General features: G+C 38.7%; 1 protein-coding gene across 6 annotated transcripts in view; it reads left to right on the top strand.

Moving 5' to 3' along the window:
• lipeb (lipase, hormone-sensitive b) overlaps positions 1-24,012 on the top strand; it is a 46,957-nt gene extending 22,945 nt beyond the window's left edge. For 4 of the 6 annotated variants that reach the window (XM_017703972.2, XM_017703975.2, XM_017703976.2 and 1 more), the window contains 11 exons: positions 468-558; positions 797-823; positions 5,532-5,677; positions 5,883-6,068; positions 6,493-6,645; positions 8,721-8,865; positions 11,822-12,049; positions 12,567-12,713; positions 18,236-18,492; positions 19,021-19,281; positions 20,636-24,012. In XM_017703972.2, coding sequence (XP_017559461.1) covers positions 468-558; positions 797-823; positions 5,532-5,677; positions 5,883-6,068; positions 6,493-6,645; positions 8,721-8,865; positions 11,822-12,049; positions 12,567-12,713; positions 18,236-18,492; positions 19,021-19,281; positions 20,636-20,962 — 1,968 coding nt within the window. In that variant the 3' untranslated portion in view covers positions 20,963-24,012. The remainder of the gene's footprint in view (positions 1-467; positions 559-796; positions 824-5,531; positions 5,678-5,882; positions 6,069-6,492; positions 6,646-8,720; positions 8,866-11,821; positions 12,050-12,566; positions 12,714-18,235; positions 18,493-19,020; positions 19,282-20,635) is intronic. The other 2 variants (XM_017703973.2, XM_037534087.1) reach the window with 1 other exon arrangement.
• The last annotated feature ends 638 nt before the right edge of the window (positions 24,013-24,650 follow it).

The following is a 24,650-nucleotide window of genomic DNA, read 5'->3' as shown; positions in this document are numbered from 1 at the left end:
TTTTCTGTGATGTTGGTCAGATGTATGAACATAAAAAAGGAAAAGAAAATCATGTGAGATACATTTATCTAAAATAATCCTGAATGGCTCTAGGGTTTAAATGACTGCAGTGGTCAAATCTTGTGATGTTGTGAGCCTTATATTATAGTAGAATTTATCATGGTTTACTGTTTAAATGTCATCACATCCAAATACAGCTGCGTGCAGTTCCCTTTGCTTCCTGATAATCTGCTGGTACCTTCCCTAAAACAAACAAATGTATTTTATGTATAACACTCCAAGTTTTGCTTATTTTCTGTTATCCTTTGTAGCTTTCCTGCTCACTAGAGATTTATTTTATTGCATTTTAAAAAGAAGGGATCTTTGTGTGCTGTTTTCCTGCTTACATAACGGATTTGTTTTATTGCACTTTAAAATGAGGATGTTCGTGTGTTGTTCATTATCCTTTTTTCATTTATTACCTATAGTTTACTCCATCAATCCGTCCATGCTTGCAGAGTATTGCTATAGGCCTGGTATCATTTGGAGAGAACTACAAGAAACATCAATCTGGGATAGGTCAGTCACTTTTAAATTCATCCTCAGTGTCCATGAATATCTGCTTTTTCATTGACTGCCTAGGAAATAAGTATAGTTTAGGGTGAGTATAACTGTGCAGATTACAGAAGCTTGTGTGTGTTGTTGGGTTATATATTATTGATTAAAACCACAATAAAACATACAACCTCTCTAAATTGGACACAGGCTTTTGCCAGGTGTTCTAACGTTGTGTCTTGTGCTCACTGCTGCACTCTAGTGGAGTCAGGAGCTATTACATCATACGGTGAGTCCACACACCCCTCTTTTCAGCTTCTGAGACAAGCTGAAACCCTTTGTGTCCTGTCTTCTCCCTGCTGTCACAATATTCCTTAAGCACTCAGACCCCATCCTCCTTTGTTCAAATAATGTGAATAAAAAAATTAAAAGCTTACAGTCGATTATTTGAATATTACACATACAACTATATAGACCCTGACTATATGAGACTATAACATAATGTGTCCCCATCTAATGACAGAAAAATATGATTCATATGTGTTCGGTACATATAAAAGTTCACCCAGCTTAATCTGTAGGTTATCCGTGTTTTTTTCTAGAAAACTTCCCACATTTTCTAGTGATTTGCTAAATCACTAGATTGGTGTGGCAGAAGGGGCAGTTGTGGGCTGGAGGTTGGGGATCCAGTCCTGTGCCTGGAAGGTCGCCGGTTCGATCCCCTCGGCCTGACAGTCCATGACTGAAGTGCCCTTGAGCAAGGCACCTAACCTCCAATTGCTCCCGGGCGCCATGGATAAGGCTGCCCACTCTGGGCAAATGTGCTCACAGCCCCCTCATGTGTGTGTTCACTAGTGTGCATGCATGTGGATGTTTCACTGCACGGATGGGTTAAATGCAGAGGTCTAATTCCACAGTGTGCAAAAACACAGTTGGCAAGTTGTTCTAAATCTGTAGTATCTGAATTGTGTATTTTTAGTGAATTTTCATTATTAATGTGAGTAAATTGTAAGTAGTAGACTTTTGTTTTCATGTTCCTCCTGTATCCTAGTTTAGTGGGCTGGGGTGAAGCTGAGCAGTGAAGACAGAGCTCAAAGCAATCAGATAGTGGGTGATGGATTACAGGTGTCTAATTTGCCTGCATTATTTACTGTCCGGTGTATTTGCAGTAGCTATGGAGTCTAGGGCTTTAGGACAGCCTTCAAAGAAATCAGAAGTTCTTAGATGTGCAGCTATTAGATATTTTATTTTTTACCTGTTCTCCTATATACAGCGCCCTCCACAATTATTGGCACGCCTCGTTAAGATGTGTTCTTAGGCTTCTAATAATTTATTTTTTGTTATAATTTTGTTATAATAATATAGGACAACAATGCAAAAAAGAGAAAAATCCAACCTTTAATTCAGGTGCATTTTTTCAGTAGGGAAAAAATCCCACATTAAGAAACAATTCTTTTACATGAAATCATTTGTGCCACAATTATTGGCACCCCTGATGTTAATACTTTTACTGTTCATGTGTAGCATGAAGTGAAAGAAGCAACTAGTGCCAATCAAAAAGCCAAGGCCTTTTATGATACCATTATGCCCAAGACTGACGAGCTTTTCCCAACAAAGACAATAAAATTCTTTTTTTCTGACAAGCCATGGATCACCCCCAAGATCAAAAGTTTGATCCACCTAAGACAACAGGCCTTCAGGGCTGGAAGAGTTGTCTGGGCAAAGTATTACAAAAACAAGGTACAAAGGGACATCTGCAAAGCAAATAAAAATACAAGGCATACAGAAAACACATTCTAAAGTTAGGCACAGTAAAATTAAATCAATTTGTAATTTGGAAAAAAATGTGAAGGTAATTAACATTCCTGGCCTTAATTCTCTGGATAGTACATCCTTTGCTAACAAGATTAACAAAGTTGTCAAAGGTTCCCAATATATTCTGCCATTTTTGCCAGCCCTCCCATTATCATGCATTCCAGTGTAGGAGGTGTGTAGTAAATTGTCTATTATTCATTTCTACAAATTGCAAGGACCAGATATGATTACGTCTAAAATAAAAGAGTTTGCTTGTGAAATTAGCGTTCCACTCTCCGACATCATTAATAGATCTTTTGAAGATGGGAAAGCTCTGGTATGATGGAAGGTGGGTGTTGTTGGACCTATACCTAAATTTACTCCTCTGAGTATTGATGAGCTGAGACCAATATCATTAACCCCCCCCCAGTTTTCACAGCATACATTTTGCTGCAAACTGGATATAAGTAAAATCATGCCAAATCTCAATGACATGCAGTTTGGCAGCAGAGTGAACTTGAATACAACAAATATTGCTAAAGCCTTCAGGTCTGTCAACCATGCAACAGCGGTTTTTTGTCTTCTAGATCTTGGAGTAATACTGGTGCCATGGATCTGCAGCTTTATGACTGATCACTGCTAGAAAGTGTGTTATCAGAACCATTTTTCTGAGTGGCAATATCCAGGCTGTGGACTTGCTGAAGTAGCTCCACTGGGCCCCACTATTGTTCACTATTGGCCTTTTGAATAAACATCACTGTAAACATGTATATGATGGGACTCTCACCCAAACATGGAAAATTAGGACACATTGTACTCTTCAGCAAACTGTACTTGTGGGTCATTGATCACAAAATAAACCCAAATTGGGTCAAAAACCACAAGCTTGAACCCAAAGTTAAAGTAAACACAAAGAAGTGCAAGATTCTACATGCAGTACCATGTAATACCAACCATGTCTATCAGTCAGAACACCTTGAAAGTCTGTCATGCTATAAAAGTCTTGAGGATCATCATTCAGGATGACAGTCAAGTGGATCACATGATGTCTTTGAAGACCGACTATCTCCCTTCAGACAGACAGTTACAGGCCGACAAGCAAGGAATTCAGACAAGCTAGTCATTCCAAGTTGCTGGACTGAGAGAGGGAGATCTCCATCTTCAGGAGATGTGCAATCTCCTGAATGACAATGAAATTTAAATAGTAGAATAGCAGAACTTTTTAGATTCATCTAGTATTGATTAATTTTTTTTGGCAGTTGATATTTATATTTCATTGTAACAGCAAAATAATTCAGTGTTTTATTAGCATGACATTTTAAAAAACCACAATGATGCTGAATTATGAATAAAAGAAAGGAAGTGTAGCTGTCAAGAAACCATTACTGAAAAAGGAAATTGCAAATCAAACAAAGAAGCTGCTGGTGGTTTTAGAACAAAGGATTGACCGCACCAGCCTCCACATCACTGAATGTGATTGGAATGCATTACTTGGATCATGAAAGGCAGAAAATACAACCCACTTCTAGGACTGAGCTGAAAAATAACTCTGCAGATATACAAGAATAATAATAATGATAATAATAATAATAATAATAATTGTAGTAATAATAATTGTATAAGTTGTAAAAAAAAAAGTTGCACAAAAAAATGGAATAAAGCCAAGCTAAATACTGAAAAATGTGATATGACTTTTATTTAAAGGCTGTTTTTTTTTTTTTTTTTTTTTTAAATAAAGGAAGGTTGGTCTCTGAGTTTTGCACAGTACTTGAAGAGAGGAGCTTAAGAACACATTTCGCTAACATATGTTCTCACCTCTTATATTCTGACTAACATAGTTGATTTTAACTACAAACAAAAGCTCAGCAGGTACAACATTTAACAAATATGGAGTATACTTCCATTCCATGTTTAAACTAATTTACTAAATAAACTAAAAGTTGTGCACAGTACAAGACAGACCTTTTATTAACTTGCACACTTTTTTACTCTTGCCTTTGTCTTCCAAAATACACTATATGAGAGTAATCCAGACACACTTGATTTGCCATGGTTAGAAGCTTTACTGACTTGCAATCAGTCTCTGGCTCTTTTCTGTTTTAACTGGAGAGGCCAAGTACTTGCTCACAGCTGTTGTAGTAGCTGCCTGTAGCCTTCCATTAGAGGTCATCCATCCTAGAAGGCAATAATAGAAAGCATTGGAGGCATAATTTATGCATGGTACAAACAATGTCTGAGAATGTTGCTTTAAAGTTCTGGCTTTGCTTTTAAGCCTTAAGACAGAGGACAGCTACCCTAGTGTCGCTGGGCAGTGCCAGAGCAAGACTATTGAATTTACTGGAAGCTTTGCTATGCAGTCTTCATAGAAAGATGTTGGTCAGCATTTTTGTTTCTAAAGTTCTGCAGCTTGGTACTACATGATTTTATTATTTATGTACTTTTTTGGGATGAACCTTATAGCTACATGGAAACCAAACTGAAATGGAATTTTCTGTCTGCTGTCAGTTTGGCTCCTGGTTTTGAGGTCTGTGTGGACATGCCGAAGCCTCTATCCTGTCAAACTTAGCGCAGTAGATCCGAATATTCAGGGTGATTCAAAAAGATTCATCCGTTTTCAAAGCGCCATTAATTTTACAACTGAGAGGCGCCCAGGAACCAGTCACATACCAATTGAAACAGGGTTTCTGACTGTCACCGGAAGATGGCTCCCTTGAGTCTGCGAGGAGATGGTGACCCCTGAGCAGAAAGTGTTTTGCATTCTCCACTAAAAAGAGTGAATCCATCATGACTGTGCAGCATGATTTTTATCAGCAGTGAACCTCCTACAGCTCAGAGTGTTCACCATTGGTTCAACAACACTGGATGATCGCTGAAATTGCGAGTACAGTGACACCAGATATTTATTGTTAATGTTTACCATACAGCTGGAAGGGGTTCATGTTGAGCACTTGTAAAATTACATAATAAACTTTATGCTCACTTAAACCATTTACAATTTACTGCATAGTTCTGTAATGGTTTGCAAGTGAAATAAATCATTTGGAAATTGGATTAATCTTTTTAAATATAATAAATATATATATGTATTATAATAACTCTTTCCATCACTGTGTTACATGGATATGCTTATAGCATTTTGTTATATCATATTAGAATAGTAATTCATGCTGTTTCTCCTGTTATTCCACTTTGTCAACTCTCAGGTGTTGCTGCTAGTTCTTTTTTCACTTCTGGAAAGTTTGCCATTGATCCAGAGCTGAGGGGTCAGGAGTATGAACGCATCACTCAGAACTTGGACGTTCATTTCTGGAAGACATTTTGGAACGTTACTGAAACTGAAGTTCTTGCAGTCAGTATAGACATTTACTACGTTTTGCATATAAAATTCTGTCAACGTGTCTTTAAAATAAACTTGGATTTTAATTCTTAATATCTACATGTCTCTACTTAAACTATGTATTGATTTTCTTGGTGGCTTTTTGGTTCAGCACACCATGCAAAAAAGTGCACTCTCTTATCCCAGTGATGGTCACTCGGTCAACTCTCTCTTTCAGGGTTTGGCCAGTATGACATCTGCTCAAGTGAAGGTGAACCGTACCCTCTCTGTGCCCCCTGTGTCCTTTGACCTCCCACTGGCAGCTGATCCAACACACTCAGTCACAATCTCCCCTCCAGTTGCCCATATTGGCCCTGGCCCAGTGCAGATGAGACTCATCTCTAATGAACTGAGGGAAGGACAGGTAGTATACCTCACCCCTGTCTCACTTACGAATGGAGTGAATCATATAAAAAAAATATATCAAAGTCTCAATGCTCTTTTAATACTGTGACATATAAACAACCTGATACTTTCACTTTTAATGTTTTTTTTATTCTTAAGGTAAATAGGCTCACACTATTGAGCCAGAATTCTATCTATATCAAATCACTATAAAACTATTGCTTTTATGCAACATCTGGATTAAAACACTATTCAAAACCAGGAGAAAGGATGCATGAGAGAAAAAGGAGAACATGCATGTTGCAATGATATGAAATCAAACTGAATCACAGTAGATGTTGAACATACTAGGACAGTTTTTTTGTGTGGATGCTGTGATTCGACAATATTGTCCAAATCCATTGGTACCCTTAGACACATAAATATTGTTCTTTTCTCACCAGGACAGTGAGAAATTGTTGGCAATGGCTCGTTCTGAGGGTGGTCCTATCTCTCTCTCTCTGGGTCTGAAGCCTAAGAGGAGCCCCCCATCGCCTTGGCTCGTGGTACATTACCATGGAGGAGGCTTTGTGGCACAGACTTCCAAATCACATGAGGTATAATCTTTCAATCTTCTGTCTGTCTGTCCCGTTCAGCCATAACATTAATCGTTTTTTCTGCACTCATTCTCCATTTTATCAGCTCCAAATATCATATAGGTGCATATCATATAGACCTTTCACCCTGTTCTTCAGTGGGGCCCTCACAGGACCACCATGGAGCAAGCATTATTTAGGTGGTGGATCATTCTCAGCACTGCAGTGACACTGACTGGTGGTGTGCTGCTGGAGTTTTTAAATGCCTCAGTGTCACTGCTGGACTGAGAATAGTATACCAACCAAAAAATATCCAGCCAACAGAGTCCTGTGGGCAGCATGCTGTGACCACTGATGAGCTTTTGTCTTTCACTTCACATCTACAAGGTCGATCAACAATGTAGGGGTGTTTTAATACAATGGACAGTCAACTAACGCAGTGATGATCCACCATATGCCATATCCACTATATTTATAAACTACTGTGCACTGCTCTAGCTGAGTATCATCCTATACCACGCAGTAGACAGAAGAAGTAATTACTGTCTCAGGGCATGAACTGATGTTGCTTTTCTCAGTGACTCATTGATCCAGGCAGAGGATAATGGATGAGCTTGATTTAATCACTCCACCATGCAGACACAAGCCTTAGTGTGCTCTCTGAGAAATCTATGCAGCATGTGGCCTATATTTTCAAGCAGGTTTATATGTTTTATTATGTAAAGAAAGCTAAAGCTTAGACTAAAAGGATAATCTAGAAATAAAATTATTTATATAGGGCCTTCTACATAGATTGTGCATAGTAAAGTACTTACAGGCTAAATATGATGATGATGATGATGATAACTAGATGTGCATTTCGTGAAGGAACTGCAAGAGTGCTTGAAAAGAGCTGCAAGTGTGTGTGTGTTTGTGTGTGTTTTTGTGTAGGTGAACAACACCTCCTTAGGTATGTGTCTGTGTATGTGTGTCTGTGTGGTGTGTGTGAGAGGGAGAAATGTATGTGTTTGGGGGGGGTCATTCAAATTAACTGTCACTCTGTTATTATGCAGCTCTTAGTGGAGAAGCCTTGTTTGAGTCCGATTTGCACCCTCTGAACAAACAGTCATACCTCTGGAAATTTTTACTCTATCGCTGGATAGATGGTGTGAGAAGACCCCTTGAGCATTATTTTGGTGTAATGTTGTGTGTATTGAGAAGACAATGTTCTGAGCTAGTTAAACACAAAGAAAATATTGAAATAAGCAGATTCTGATTTTGAGAAATTTACATGGGAGTGAATGGGGCAGTTTTCTGTGCCTAGTGCCATACAAATGGTCATAACTCTAAAGCTAATTGATAAGATGATGAGATATTTTGTGGTTTCAGAAAGGACAAGTTCCTCTACCATTTAAAACTGAAATAGAGTTTCTAGGTGAAAGTTTAACGATTTTAAAGCAGATTCCCTGCTTGGCAGCTGTGTCTGTGAGAGTGGCCTGGTGTGACATCATCGATGTCAGTTAGAATTTGAATTTCTGAACATTACGCCATTCATTCTTATGGGAGGTTTTTAATTTTTAAACTTAATTTTATTAAAAGCTACCAATCTGATCGACTCCAAAAATACATAGCACAAGTCAAAACACAGAGACCTTCGAAACGCAGTTTGAACGGAGTCTGTATGTTAAGCAATTCGGGCTATATTAATTGCAGAAAAGTGTGGAAGAAGAATAAGAAGTATGACAGATAACAATAGAGTGCTTTTTCAAGCACTCTAATAAAATGTGCTATTAAGAAAAACAAAGGTAACAGGTAATCAAAAAATTATTTGAGTATTTGAAAGAAATTCAGGATAGTTTACTCTTACATATTCAAATACAGTGAAATTTTCCAACAAAAGAAGCAGATTATTTTCTACAATAAAAAGAAGAAATATATCCTGGTAGTTTCCTTATAATTCCCATGCAGCAAGGCTGCCACAACTGTGAGCTGTGAACAGTGAATTAATAAGTTACATGCAATTGAGAAACCTAGAAATGCAATATGATTTTTTTAGTGTGAAATAGACCGAGTAACTAATGAGTCTTGTGCCAACTGTGGTTTCCCACCCCTCCCAGCCCTATCTGAAGAGCTGGTCTCAGGACCTGAATGCTCCAGTCCTGTCTGTAGACTACTCTCTTGCCCCAGAGGCCCCGTTCCCAAGGGCTCTGGAGGAATGTTTCTACGCCTACTGCTGGGCCATTAAGAACCACAACCTTCTGGGTAAGTAAAGATGAGCTCTGATAACAACACTTACTACAGGATTTACTGCAAGTTCTGGATTCATGGAATGCCGTAGGAAGGGTTCTCTTAGTATAGGAGTCAGCAACACAAATGTAAAGGGCCATTTTGTCCTTTCAACAAAAATCAAACCAAATAATTTTCAAACAAATCATTTTATATCCATTTTACTATTTTGGCTGTAAATATGTCTCAGTATATGCTGATGTGCTTGTATAGGCTAAAAATATATTATTACTGAAAACGCAAGGTTTAGCACACAGACATTTTTCTCACATCTCCGGCAGGAAACAAAAATAGAATAGTTCCTTGTAAAATGTCTCTTTTTGACCTTTTTCCGAGGCTGAAGTCAGCTCCTCATGTGCCAGCTTCTTGTTCCATTTTTCTGTTCCACCTTAAAAGGCAGCAGAATGTAACTGCTGCACCGTTTAAGGTGGAACGGGAGAATTAGAACAAGAAGCCGGCGAATGAAAATCTGCTACACAACGTTTTAGTGTTTCTTGTTAACTTTTTAAACATATCAGCAAAGTAGCTGGAGTAATTATAAATGCAAATAAGTCAATTCATCACCTAATTATTGATGTCTGTCTTAAATCTTACTCACTACTTTTCATTAGCTACTAGCTGAGCGTATTTTCTTAATTGCAGGGTTAAAGATGAATTAGCAGTTGTAGGCTACATTTACTTAAGTGTTTAAGACCATTAATTGTTAAAATGTGTTTGAACAATCAGCAGAACTTTATTTTACTGCAGAGGAGGATTATTTTTCTTTTTACCTAAAAATTTAAGTTTGCTGTGGGGTCACAACAGGACAGTTAAAGAGCCGCGTGGTGTCAACCTGTCCTAGTGTATGTGAATGGAAACAAATAACAGTAAATAGACAGTAAATAGATCATAAAATACTACAAATATTTTGGTTTTTAAACAGAATTAGACATCGATAGGATGACTCAAATTTGATTCTATTTCCTTTTTTATTCTAAAACATAATATATCAGCCAGCGGAAGCCAAACTTACTTACAAAGTTACTTACATGTAAATTATTAACTGTTAAAATCACCAAGCAAACATTCAAAACACAGATGGAAAATTAAAAATGATCCATAAATATTTTCCATACAAAATGAACCATATTGTTTTTGTCATTTGTCATTGTGTGAAATCTGAGCATATGTTTTGGGACAAATGAATAACAGGTATTTTGCCTGCTCCATGTGTTCCATGTTCCTGTATTATAAACACATCCACTCTAAGATATGCAAAATATGGGCCAAAATGAGCCTTCACTGCAGTTGTAGTCAGTGCAACTTGTCTGTAGTAATAAAGATAAGCCACTGTGATTTTCTTGGTTGAGAAGTGTAGACTGGCCAAGTCAGTTTCCTGATTTAAACCCAAATGAGGATGTATTTCAAATGACATTGTGTTGTTTTTCTAAGCAAACAAGGAGCAAACTTAAATTGCTATTCATAATCTATTTATTTCCTGAGTTCAAAATATTAGAAAAAAAAAACATAAAAGGACGACCCTAGGACGACCCCGGGGTCTTATCCTGGTAGGCCGTGCCTGGTACACCCCCCAGCAGGAGGCGTCCAGGGGACCACCTCTGCCGGCTCCTCTCAATGCAGAGGAATAGCGGCTCTAGTCCGACCTCCTCCCGGATGGCCGAGCTCTTCACCCTATCGAATAGAGTGTAACCCTCCACCCTGCGAAGAGAGCTCATTTCCACTGCTTGTATTCACAGTCTCATTCTTTCAGTCATTACCCACAGCTCATGACCATAGGTGAGGGTCGGGATGTAGACCAACCGGTAAACAGAGAGCTTTGCCTTATGGCTCAGCTCCCTCTTCACCACTACAGTCCGGTACAGTGACAGCGTTACAGCTACTACCTGTCCCAGCCTGCGGCCGATCTCACAATCCCTCTTCCCATCACTCGTGAACAAGATCCCGAGATACTTAAACTCCTCAAGTCCTTTCCTCCTGCCAATCTGCATACCGCATACCAGATCCGCATACCAACCACTTCACACTCAGCTGCAAACCGCTCCAGTGAATGCTGGAGACATCCTTGTGATTCAGCCAAAAGAATAACATCGTCTGCAAATAGCAGACTCGCCACCCTCCGGCCTCCACACATAATGCCCTCCTGACCTCGGCTACGCCTTGACGCCCTGCCCATGAATATCACGAACAGGAGTGGAGACAGGGCACAACCCTGCCGGAGCCCACATGGTCTCCCCACGTTGCCTCTTCGGGCTGAGCCCGGCCGGGTTATGTGGGCTGCCCGGCCACCAGGTGCTCGCCGGGGGACACTACCCCCAGGCCTGGCTCCGGGGGTAGGTCCCGGTGACCCTCTCCCAGGCAGGGTACACAATTTTCTGTGCCCATTTTTCATGGTGGGTTTTTGGATCGCGTTAGTCTGGGTCTTCACCCCAGACCTGTTCGCCCTGGGCGATCCTACCAAGAGCATATTGTTCCCGACGACTTGGCTCTGAAGATCCCTAGACCACACAAGTCCTTCCGCCACAACAAGGCCGAAATCCAGGAAGGGATATTTTTGTTTAATGTTCTTCAAATATGTTAAATTCAGCAAATAAACATCAATTGTGCCTTTAAAAAGTTCAGAGTACTTACTTTCACTTAGAAAATCTATGAAACATGCAATTTAACCAGTATTGTACAAACTATTGTATATGCCTATATAACAAAAATAACTAATTTCATCTCGTTGTCCCAGTATTTTTGCTTTTTAATGTATTAGCTTCAGATGCCCCATAGAGTCCCAGCTCTTAATTTCATTCTCTTTAAATCAGTATTTGTTTCACTTCACAATAAGAGTAGAATAGTTTTCATGGAATTTTGGTTCAAATAATTAATGTAATTGAAAGATGTTTTAAGAAATCTAATTCATGTTTCTTTGTCTTTTTTGTATTTTCAGGTTGGACTGGTGAGCGTGTGTGCTTGGCTGGTGATAGTGCAGGAGGTAACTTATGTGTGACTGTGTCAATGAGGGCTGTGGCCCATGGAGTGCGCTTGCCGGATGGTATTATGGCCGCCTATCCTGCCACCTTGCTCACTGCCTATGCCTCGCCATCTCGTCTGCTCAGCCTTATGGATCCTCTTTTGCCTCTTAGTGTGCTGTCCCGCTGCCTCAGTGCTTATGCAGGTCAGAGACAGAAATGTATATTTATCCATATAATTATGGGCTGGGTGATGCAAGAACTTTCCTTACGAAATTAGTTGTGTCTTAACTTTAAAAAACAATCATTATTTATTGTGTCTTCAGATAACATAAATAAAATCAACATAACTGGGAAGTAATTCTTGATCATTTAATTTATTATACATTGTGTCTATATTTAACATTGCATGAAGTAATCAACAGATTTATTTATTATTTATTTAGCGATCACTATAGATGTACATCGTGCAATCAACCCCAATCAACAACTCATTCCTCCAACACTCTTCCTGCCTCCTGGCCTGTGTGTTGTCATTAAGTTGTGCAGCAACGCGATTATAGTTTAGAATAAATTATTTCATGAATTTATTTTGAATAGCATTGGATCTTGGCATAAATGTGTTGTTGCATCCCTTGTGGTCAGGCTGTATGACTTTCTTCATACATTTTTCATCCCCTTCTCTTCTGATTCACCCTCTTCCGTCCATTGTTTCTGGTGTAGGTATGGACTCGCAGGTGGAGAAGCAGGTAGAGAAGGTCAGCACTCTGAGCATGGTAAAAAGAGACACTGCCCTGCTCTTAAGAGACTTTAGACAAGGAGCCTCCAACTGGATCCACTCTCTTCTGGACCCCAACAGAGCAAATGCAGGTATGTGGTTTGATTCCCAGTGAAATACAGCACATTAAAGGTGTATATTTTAGCATGCAGTAAAGGAAAATCCCAAAGCAGAATATTCAAATGCACGTGTTTTATATGCAAAAGTGTTTCATGACCTGTTTACTGTCAAAAATGCTTCTATGGCATGTGTTGCTGAACCTTGATCCTGTTCTCTTCAGATTCAGTTCAGATGTATTTTTTACAATGCACATTGTCACAAAGCAGCTTTACAGAAATCTGGGTCCAAGCCCTTAAGGAGCAAGCTGAGGGGCAGCAGTAGCTGGAAAACTCCCTGAGGGCATGAGGAGAAACATTTAGAAGAACTAATTGTCAAAAGGGAAACTCTTTCCCAAAAAAATAATAAAATAATTATTAGACTTATGATTTAAATAATGAAAGTCATCACTAAAACATCAAAATCAAACAGAGGACAGATTCATGAGACAACCAATAATTAATGTTAGAAATATATCAAATAGCAGAAAAAGATGGTTAGAGCTGTTAGGTCTAGTGGATTAGTACTTGAGTTCACAATAATAAGTATTAGACTTGAAAACATGTTCATGTTTTCATAGCAAACAGGACAGAGAAAGTTCATGTGGGGATCAGCAGTCGTCAGCCTAAATATGGGTAGTAACAGGAGTTCTAGTACCAAGAAGTGATGATGGACTAATCAGTAAAGTCAAGTTCTTGGCCAAATTAAAAACATACTGGCTGTCTATGCAGTTTTGTGACCTTTCATATATCACTAATAATAGCAGGGGCAAATTCTTCTGTGTACCCAGCTTGGATGGTGTGCAACTAGAGCTCAAGTCTAATTGAACTCCAATAGACAGTTTAACTATATTTATTTTCTGAAGAAGCTGACATTGTGTTGTGTACAGACTATAAGTAGCAGTCTTTAGAGTGGCAAGCCATGGTCAGCATCTGGGAACATATTCAAAAAAGCAACCACTTCAGTTACAGCTTTCTTATCAGAAACAAACAGGACCACCACATTACATCAGCAAAGATTGACATTCCACACAGAAACTGATCTGTTCTTGCAAGCCAGAAATTAGAACTATATCTAAGATGACTTGCTAGGTTTGTGTCATGGTAACAATGATAGATTAACCAGTTTAAAGTTACTAAACCTTGTCTTTACTATCATGAATTCCACAATGATATAAGAGATTCTCAATTTGGAATCAAGTGTAGTCCAACTGACAGGGCCTACACTAATGTAATTTCTACCAGGAGTTGTGATGTCCATATCACACACACAGCCATTTTATTTACTATCCAAAACCAAAAATGTACCTGTTTCTTTCTTTTTGTGTGCAACGTTGATTGAGGACTGCCTCACAATTCCCAGCACGTACCTTTGACCCTTTATGAATTTCAAAAATAAAGTTTAGTTCAAAATATCATTATGCAATGTCTCAGTCATGAGGCAGCATATTTATCACCATTTCACCTAATAACTTCCTGTGAAGGAGCTTTTGGAGGCATTAAACTCTTGATATGTCTGTTCCTGTCACTACCACTATATCACTGTAAACATTTCTGACATCAAACCACTCTGAATGGCTTTGTTTTTGTCTTAACCTTTTAATTATGCTGAAATTTTTTAAGAAAATGGGGGGATTCCACTTTAAAAAGATAAAATTTGGAATGCCATGTGTGTCTCCAAGGCTATTTTCCAGTGGCCATTCATAATCCCTTTTCTCCAAGCACGATTACCAAATGACTCAGCAGCTGTTCAGTGATTCAGTGAATGATAGTCTTTTGAGGCTTGTTGACCTGAATTGTTCTCTCTTTTGTGCTTTGTAATCAGAGTCCGCTGGGCCAGTAGGGTTTTGGTCCACACCATTGCATTTCTGCATTGTATGGCATCACTTGTAAACACTAACAAACCCAGAACATACTAAAAACCTGTAAATGCCCAAATAAATTTTTCTTTATATTTGTGTAGTGATTTTAGTAGGTATAATGCTGGCCCCTCCTTTTGTAGCCCTGTATATCAATAAATGGCTTTCATAGAGTGGATTAGGCTATTTAAACTCCGTGCTGGCCCTGCATATGAATCTGAGGTTTGTTGGCACAGGAGATAGCATTCTGTAGTACGCAAGAGTTTTACATTGCAAAGCTTTGCAAAGAGTCGTGTGAGGTAAAACGGCAGCAGCAAAAAATAATAATGCTTTTGTTAAAATATAGTTACAAGTTGAGGTCGGTTTGTCTGCATCAAGCAACCAGTCCCACTCCAGCCCTGTCTGCACTGCAACTCCTTGAGATTTTTAAGCAGCACATTGTCATGGGTCAACACTTGTTTGACCACCAAGCCTAAGTATTATCTATGGTAAGTAAAATAAAACGAATTCAGTAGTTTGTTGAAAGAAAATAAAAGAATCGAACAAACTAAGAAATACGAGAAGACTCTTCAGAATTCAGAAGTGCAGGTCCTTTATTCCTTTTGAGCATGGAGAATGCATTCCCAATGGGCCCTTGGGCGACACACTCACACATATATAGGGTTTGTACACATATTCTATACCCTTAGTAAGGGTGGGGTGATATCGCCCCACCTCTTTTTGTTATCTCCTGATCTCATGACACCACCATTATATCCAAATTGACATTCATACGTCTATCCTATGGGATCATGTGGAAACCCTTATCTCCAAGCCTAGTCTGAATCATTTAAAAAAAAAAAGACGTTGTACCAGGCGCATCCTGACACATTCTAGCATGATTGCTGGTGTTTTTCCATCTCGGTACTTGGGCTTGAGAAGTTCATAAGTTCCCTATAAAGTGTTTTTCTTACGCTGTACTAAGGAAGCTTGTTTTAGGGCACTTGCTCCAGTATGCTAGGCCATATTGTACTTTATTTATGATTTATCCTGCATAATACAAGACATTTTAATTTTGGGAATCTTTACATCAACATCAAAAATAACATTTCCACTGCATGATAATACATACAGTCACTGTCACACTGTCTTCCCGGTGTGTTTTACTTTATCAGTTCTGCTGTCCTCTAGTCCTTCATCTTTGGTCAGTTTAGACCACAGGACTGCTTTTGGCTGAATATATTGGATGGGGTACTATTCTGAATTAGTTTAATATACAAGGTGGCTTATTTTTGAACATGGTGGTTTGATAGAGTGGAGGGAGGTGCACACAGGTGGATTATATCCTTAGCAGGAGATGCCACCTAAAGGAGATTGGAGATTGTAAAGTGGTACCAGGGGAAAGTGTAGCAAGGCAGCATAGGGTGGTTGTCTGTAGAATGAGATTAGAAACAAAGAAAAGGAAGAAAGTGAAGACAGAGCCAAAGATTAGATGGTGGAAGCTGAAGGAGGAGGATGGTTGCAGGCAGTTCAGGGAAAAATTGCAACAGGCCCTTGGGGGCAGTGAGGTGCTACCTGAGGACTGGGAAACCTTATTACCTTCTGAAAATGCACCTTACTTGTAAAGACTATGGATAATATTCTATTATTATTATTATTATAATTTCTTAATTATTGTGCATTACATTTATGGTGATGATAATGTTCCTACTGATTCCCTTCTATTGATCATTACAACAACGACAACAAAATAACAAAAAAGAACAAAAGACAGGCTTGCATGAGCTATCAAATATTACTAATAAAGTAATTACAATTACAGTGTAAAAACACTGATGCATTCCAAAATGAATGGAACCTTATGAAATCACTTTTTTTCGCCATGGTCTTGAAGGCATGGGTTTAGGAGCATTTACTGTGGCACAGTCTCTGCAAGGCACCTTAAGCAGGCTTAGCAAAAGCTAATCATTGTGAACTTTGGTCATGTGCAGAAGACAACAGTGTGCCTTGGAGGCCCTCTACAGTCCTCACTGAGCTTTACAAAATATCAAATTGACATGATCTATCGCTTACCCCAGATGCATTTGATCAGCCAAGACATTTTTGATATCTGAAGGGTGCTTCTGTAATTTACAACAGGACATGCTAGGCAAATATTGCTAACAAGCACAGATATTAGACTGTCAGTAATTGCATGGCAAAATCTTAATTTATTTGCGTCATGTGACGGAGAGCGAGGAGGCGGACGCACGTGCTGAGATAAGCGAGATTTATTAAGGGCAAATCCAAAATCAGGGTTGAGACAGTCCAGGGTCAATTAGCCAACATGGATAGATCGGGGACCAGACATGACATAAACCAGAATCAAACAAACAACACCAGTACAACCAACACAGCATATAACACCAACAACACAGACAGAGATTCAAACAAAGACCAGTAACCAGACCGGGGAAAACACATGGCTTTAATACATAAGGGTAACGAGAGACAGGTGCAAACACAGGTGGAGACAATCAGGGGTGGAGTCATGAAACGAAGGGGCAGGACTAGAAAACCAAAACAAACGCACATGTACAGGACTGGGAGGGGCCAATCGTGACACATCAGAATTTGAACGCTATGTAAACAAGCTTAAAATCCAATTTATTAAAATGGTTAGAATTCTTTTAAACTTTTAAGCTAAAATTAGAACTGTGTCATCAGTTGCAAATGCTTTTCAGGTGTATTCCACTTCAGACTACAAGGGGCAAAACATCACATATGTATTTTGTTAGCATAACAAAGGCTCCATAACGTTATTTGGTTCAGCAGGGATCAGTTGCTTCCTTCAGTTTTTCGTAGGAATATGGACTAAAACTCCACATCAGCAGTATTTATAAGAGGTGAAAATCTTCAGTGCCAGTTTGTTTCAGTGCTTGCATCAGTAGCTCTCATTCCCCATAGCATAGACACCCCACAATTAGTCACCGGTATGTCAGGCTTGTCCCTGGTGGGTCCAGTATCCAGCTGAAACATTTCTTCATGTGTATACTCAGTTTCAAATACATATATTAAGGCTGATTGGTGCTGAAAATGTTGTTAAAATGGTAATCAGACATGTTTTGATTTTCCAAGGACACTTGCTTAATGTTACCTTTTGGTGAGTCTATGTTCAATCAACTGATGCAGCTGCATTTTTAGGCATGTATTTACAAAGATGAGATTAGACTTAAATGATCGCAAGTCTTTGTTGCCCTTAGCCCACCATCTCCTATTGTAAACTAAAGAAGCAAACTTTGGCTACCAAACAAGTCTTAGCTGATTGAATGCATCTAAGGCAAGAGTGCACAACTCCAGCACAGTTTGGTGATTTTTCCGCTAAAACACACCTGAATCAACTGAGTTGTTAATTACCAGGTTTAATGGGTGTGTTTAAGTAGAGACACTACCAAACTGCTGGACACTGGACCTACAGGACCAGAGTTGTGTACCCCTGACCTAGGTTACTGATAAATTATGTTCATTTCATGTTTTGCCAAACTATACATCAAAGTTTCACCAGTATGCTGCATATGGTGTATAGCCATTGCAATGTGCTGCAGTATTATCATAATATATTTTATTTTACGATTTTATGATGATACTAATAAACTCATCCTCTCTTCTTCTTTTTCTGTTCTCCACCTTTTTTTCCCCCAGATACAGTGAGGAAGAGTGTCTCTGATAGCACTCTGACTTCTCCACACTCTGAACCTTCGGTTCCAGTTGCATCATCTGACTTCTCAGGGATAAGAGAGTCCCTGAAAAGTCAAACTTGTCAGAACCTGACCACCCACACCGAGGGCATATCCACCAGCAGCAGCCACAATAAAGCCAACCCTACTACCACCTACACCACCCCCCTCACTGACTACCATAATCCCATCCTCAATATCACATCACTTCCTGAGAGCAAGGTACACATTGAGCTGTACTTACTTCTGCCTATCTGTCAGTATGCTGACATCTGAACCATTCTTTTTGGGAGTTATCATCAAGACACCAGTGGTCAGGGTTGAGAATACTTCCGTATCATTATTTACTTTTCTTTTTTCTTTGCTGACGGGATGCCAGTTGCTTCAAAATCCAAGTGGTGTTTTTCTTGGCAAAGAATCAAACATTTCAGGGATGAGTCCAGCAGGGAGAGACAGAGTTTGAGGAGCTAAATTAAGGAATGTTTCTTGATTGTATAACTGTTCATTGTTCTTCATGTTGCTTAATTGCATAGGTTAGTAATGCATTTATATGCATTTATTGACAGACTTGACACCAGTGTATTATATTAGGGCTGTGGCAAGTATTTATTGAAATACTTAAGAAAGCATTTATTGATAAGTCTGTTTTTAAAATTTGGCTTTTGTTTTAAAAAATATTTATTTATCATCAGAATACTAATTCATTCTTATTAAATGAACAATCCTCTTCTTGTATTTTTTTTCCCCCAGCCAGAGGATGTCAGCTTCTTCCTGTCCAAAGAAGTAGATCCCTCTGTGTCAAGTTCGATCTCTGCTATAGCTGTACCTCCTCCAGAAGGAGAGGAAGACGCTGAAAACTCAAGAGAGTTTCCTGAGGGCTTTGAGCCTCTGCGCTCTGAGCAGCTTGCTGAGATGAAGGTGGACTCTTCCCCCATCTTCAGAAACCCTTACATGTCTCCGCTTCTGGCTCCAGACAACATGCTCGTTGGACTTCCTCCTATACACATAGTGGTAAGAGACTGTCAATTATTGCCAGATTGGGTGGTTTCCCAAACAGCTATTTGAGCTATTTTTAAATGATGTGCATAGAAAAATATCATTAGGTGGAGTTTTGTAGACATCCCATGTGTTCATTAATTGCCTAAGGCTGGGGCACCGAATCAGCGCTGATGGGATTCTATTTAAAGTTTGGGAGACTGGAGACATGAGCCAAATGTCCCACTTTCAGAAGACACCAAGGTGACTTAATGAAAAAGTCAACATGCAAACACATTTAGAAAGTGTTCAGGCCTAGATGTCGTCATGTCTGTTAACACTATAAAATGTGGTTTTGTTTTGGCTATAGTATAAAGAGCTTTGTGTACTTGTTTAAGGGTGAAGTTGTATTATTGTTTTACATATAATATATTTAAAAAATCTGGAGTAGTCATGATTTGTTTAAGATTGCATTTTCAGTACGGTGAGCCAAATCACTTCCCTCACCAACAGGTGGTTGATTTGAGACTGTGTTTAGATGGCCAGAGTTAAGATTTGTGCAGTTTTGGATTGTTTGTTTTTTTTCTCTCTAGTGTTTGTTTTTTTTCTTACTTCAACACAGTAACGTCCACAGTTTGAATACATTTTATTTAATTTAATATCCTGTTCTGTGAGGCCAAGTTTGGCCAGGGAGCATGGTGTGCATTGGTTGTGTTGTTATCTCTTGCCACATTGTGGTATAGCATATTTATTTTACATAAATTCTGTAAAAAATGCAAATGAAGAACAAAATGGGTTTTCACGTAACATCCCAGTATGTCACCTATATACTAGGGGTGTGCACAACTCAAAGTTTCCATAAATTCTCTCATTTTTCTTGCACTAATATCAGAACTTCCGACCGTACAGACCTCCAGTTTTTTACTCTTTTATAACCCATTCTCATTCAGAAGTGGGTACTGGGGTCATACCAATACTATGAAACTATGGCGAAATTATATACCAACTTTAGATTCACCATGCTGAATATACCATGAGTTTGTTTGTATTTGCTTTGTATTTTGCTATCCTCATTAGAATATTAAACAAGGATTACAGTTTTTAAGTCAATGAACTTCTGTTAAAATATGAATGCAAAATTGAGTGACCTCAGTTGGCTCATTTATCTGCAATATAGATTTACCTTGGCTTTGCTCTGATTTACTGAAACCACCTACCATTACTCAGAGTATGTGGAACTTAATGAGAAAATGTTGAGGCTGGCATTCAAGGAGAATGTCTTATATGCATTGGATATGTGAAAAAGATCAGGCTTTACTTGCTGAATTCAGCATAAAATTCCTACCAGCCTCATTAATTAATGTCTTCTTTCCTCTATGCCTGTCCCTAGGCCTGTGCTCTGGACCCCATGCTAGATGACTCTGTTATGTTTGCCAAACGACTGCGGAATGTTGGGCAGCCTGTGACACTGTGTGTGGTGGATGACCTCCCACACGGCTTCCTTAGCCTGTCCCAGCTCTCAAAGGAGACCCGCGAGGCCTCCAATGTCTGCATGGAGCGCATCAAAGAGGTCTTCACTGTGAAAGACCCGCCTCCAGAGATGCGTAAACATCGCAAGCTTGAAAGGACCAATCATGGGGCTTCGGCTACCAAGGGAGCCTCATCCAAGCTCTTTCAGCGGACCACTAGCAAAGATGGGGGACCGGCCGTAGTTTGAAGAGCTTTTTAGTGTAAGAAAATTAATAGAGAAACCAAGAGAAAGGTAGGTCTATTTTGATAAGGAGTTTGAAAGACTGGAATCACTATGCAACTTTACAGAAGATTAAGAAGTCAAATGCAGTAATGTCTCTTTAAGCAATAGTTCAATTTTGTTTATACTTTAGTGAGGCACCACTAAATGGATGGAAGGAGAGAAGGAAGGAGATATTTTAGGTGTACAGTGAGATCCACTTTCCCCACTGCTGCTTTATTTTTGTGCTCAAAATGACTACAGAAAATTTTAACACAAGCGCACATGCACATACACTCATCCTTTACCATAAAATAACGCCACTTTGCCTTTTTGCTACTGCCTCGCTAGGCTGAAATACTGAGCTTATGAAGCAACTACAGTCACCAGCACAGAGGTGCTTCCTGCATTCTGTAGGTCTGAATTTGCTTTACTCTTATTCTGTCAATGCATTGTTTGAAGGTCATTTCCAACCTTGCTGCTAATTTCATAATTAATTTTTAATGAGTCAGCCAAATCAAATATTAAACTGTGATTTATAAGTTCTAGCTCGCTGTTGTTTCTTTTATCAGCATTTTTGAAGGCGACAGTTCTGCTGACAATCTTGATGATATTGAGAAAGGTAAACTTTTACCATTGCTTTATACATAAGAATTCACAAAACAGGTTTAATCAATAGATCAGTCACTTAATCTGTCGGTTGATTTATTAGCCAACAAAGAATTTTATTCTGGTTTTCAGTATGAGGCAGCCACCCATGGCAGTATATTGGATTTTAAACCTTTATGTAGTTTATTCGTTGCTTAGTTGTGTTTTTTGGAATTTCTTAGAGCAAGTCTTGCTAATGCTGCTTCATCTGCAGAAAGTCATCTGAATTACATAATGGTCATCAGCATGAGATCTTTGCAGACCTTATAGCAAAGGTGCAAAACTACAATTGGTTTAGTGTCAGCCATTGTGCCTAGTCTACCCACACTGTAGACCATGCACTGCCAATATGAGCATATAGCACTTTGTTTCTCATTCTTCCTGGTGTTTTTTTTTTTTTTTTGCTGTCCTGTCTTGCGCCTCATTGTCCTAGGCTTGTCTTAAGACCCCCTACACACTGACCCATTTCTAGCACCCATCTCATGCAGGAGATATTTTAAGCCAAATCCCTCAACAACCTTGAACCAGTGAGCTGTTTCAACTAGCACAAGTCCCAGCACTCTTCCTCTGTATGTCAGTAGGAGTGCATAGAATCAGGTCATCACTTTTCTATCAGTGTTTCAAAAACAATACGGTGTCATGCTATTCAGTTGCACAGTTTAAGTTTTGCAGAACTGGAAGCAAGACTAAGTTGCTGATGAAACCATATTTGTGCTCCTTTCAAAAATGCTTGCTCAAAGGTTTAAAGCTTGGCTTTACAAATGTTTCCACTACTGGAAATTCTGTGTACTGTAAGGCAAGACATTGCTACCTCATGCCAACATGTACAACTAGCTGTGTAGACAATTTGTGTGGACAGCTGCTAAATTTCTTTAAAGCAAAATACGCAGAGAGTTCAGCCAAACAGGGTGCAAAACCCAATAAGGATTTTTTTTGTAGTGACCTCAAAACAGAAACTTGGTAACACCACTCTATATAAGACCAGCATGGTGTACATAAAAGCTAATTAAACTCTTCTTTCTCTTCACCCATCCACAAAGACAGACCATGCCCTTATATTTTTCCCCTGTACAAAGCATGTTTAGACAGCATTTCTCACTACATTCCTCATCAACTTCATGAACAAATTAGTCAGTTCCTGGGGTGGTCTTTCAAATCATATGGTTACCCCAAAGTGAATTTGTACAAATTCACTAAGCTAGTATTCTCATAAAGTCCTTCGTCTGGAATGGGGCAAGTCATTCTGGACGAATAGAGTTATGCATCTTTTGTTTCTTCTTACTATGTGTGCATTTGTGTGTTTAATACTGCCAATCAAACTTTGCACTGTTGCTCAGTCACAATCATTAGGATGTTCCTTGCTTATTATTCCATGTCAGAAAACAAGCACTTTATGGCTAGGAATGCATTGGTGTAGGTGGGGAACCTTCTCTTCTCTGCTCTTTAATGTACTTAAACTTGTATTTATGAATTTAAACATTTGTTTTTCCTCTGTTAAAAACACCATAAGTGCAAATCTATGTGAACTGTATGTGTATGCATAAAATTATTTTGTGTTTAGACAGTATGTTACTTTCACTACAAGATTATATAGTGATTTAAATCATGCAAATTTTGTTCAGGAATGATTGAGGTATTATTTTATTTTATTATTTTTTTGAGTTTTCATGTTGCTGTGAAAAGTAGTAGAAATAGCAAAACCGCAAAAGCAAAGCTTTTAATGTGCAGTAATGTGCGAAAGTAAGAGACCACCCTTAATTTATTTAATTTCCAGTCAAAACAGGCATTAAGTACGAGTTATATTCTGTGGAGATATTCTACCTCTGTCTGATTTTCTTTTAAATGTTTTTGGCTCTTTTCTTGATTCTGAAAAATGAATAAGTTTTATCTAATGGCTGTCTTGACAGGAAATTGGATGAATAAAGGGTGGTCTCTGCCTTGTGCACAGTACTGTATTTGCATGATGGCAAATTCATGATGTTAAAAACATGGTCTAACTAAACTGATGTTTGTATTAGCAGTCTACTTGTAAACATTCAGAGTCTATTCTGTTTAGTACAAATCCTGTGCTCATATTTATCATGGTTTTAAAATATGACTGCTGATCTTGACTCAGTTCTACTCATGCAGAGAGATTATTTGTGTATACTTTCTTCCTTTGGAGGTATGTCTAAAACCCAAGTGATTCACTGTCATCTATGGCAGCTACCAGCATGAATATAATACATCCTTTCCTAATTGCGACAATACCAAAACTCTAGTAGCGACGTTCAAAATGCAGTTCAAGTCTTATTACTGGTATATCCAAAGTACTCGTTTCCATTCATTTTGATCATTATATTTTCCCTGTGTTTATTGCTATTGGAATAAAGTTAATCATTTTAACCTCATTTTATGTGCCTCTGTCCTTTCCTGTCCTGCCCTGTCTATTTTATTTTTGTGTTGTTGTGACAACCAACAGTTGTTAGTAAAATTAATAAAGGAGGGGATGTTTTGCATTTCAAAACAAATCACATTAGCATGAAAACACGCGTGTAAACGGTAATTATATTTGACAGTTCTTTACAGAGAATATATCCTTTTATGTGCCACTATTAGGTAGTGCTGTCTGGCTGTAGTGTTATTTCATTGTTTTTGCAGTACTGTCTTGAATAATAAGCCTAAACTAAATGTTAGTAATTCTCAGGCCTTATTATGTCATAAGTCAAATTATGTCATATGTCAAAAATACAAATTCAGTTTTAAGCAAATTCTTTAGAAGAACAATATATTCATGAATGGAGATTACACATTCCAGATGAGAGTCTGTACAGACAGACAGACGGACAGAAATTTAGAAAGTGTGGTCCATCCCATAAAAATTCAGCCCAAGTCACCAAGAACTTTTGGTTTAGCATGAAAAGATTTGCACTTATCTTTTGCTACAATCATTATGCACTCCATTCGTTCCATGCTTTCTTGCGCATTACAGGTTTTCAGGAGGCTTTTGGTCAGGGGATGGGGGATGACCGCTGCAAAAGCTCGATTT

The sequence above is a fragment of the Pygocentrus nattereri genome, chromosome 24 (assembly GCF_015220715.1).
Source record: "Pygocentrus nattereri isolate fPygNat1 chromosome 24, fPygNat1.pri, whole genome shotgun sequence".
Classification (NCBI taxonomy): domain Eukaryota; kingdom Metazoa; phylum Chordata; class Actinopteri; order Characiformes; family Serrasalmidae; genus Pygocentrus; species Pygocentrus nattereri.
The sequence above is the reverse complement of the archived record's forward strand: the minus strand, read 5'-3'. Positions and strand labels throughout refer to the sequence as shown.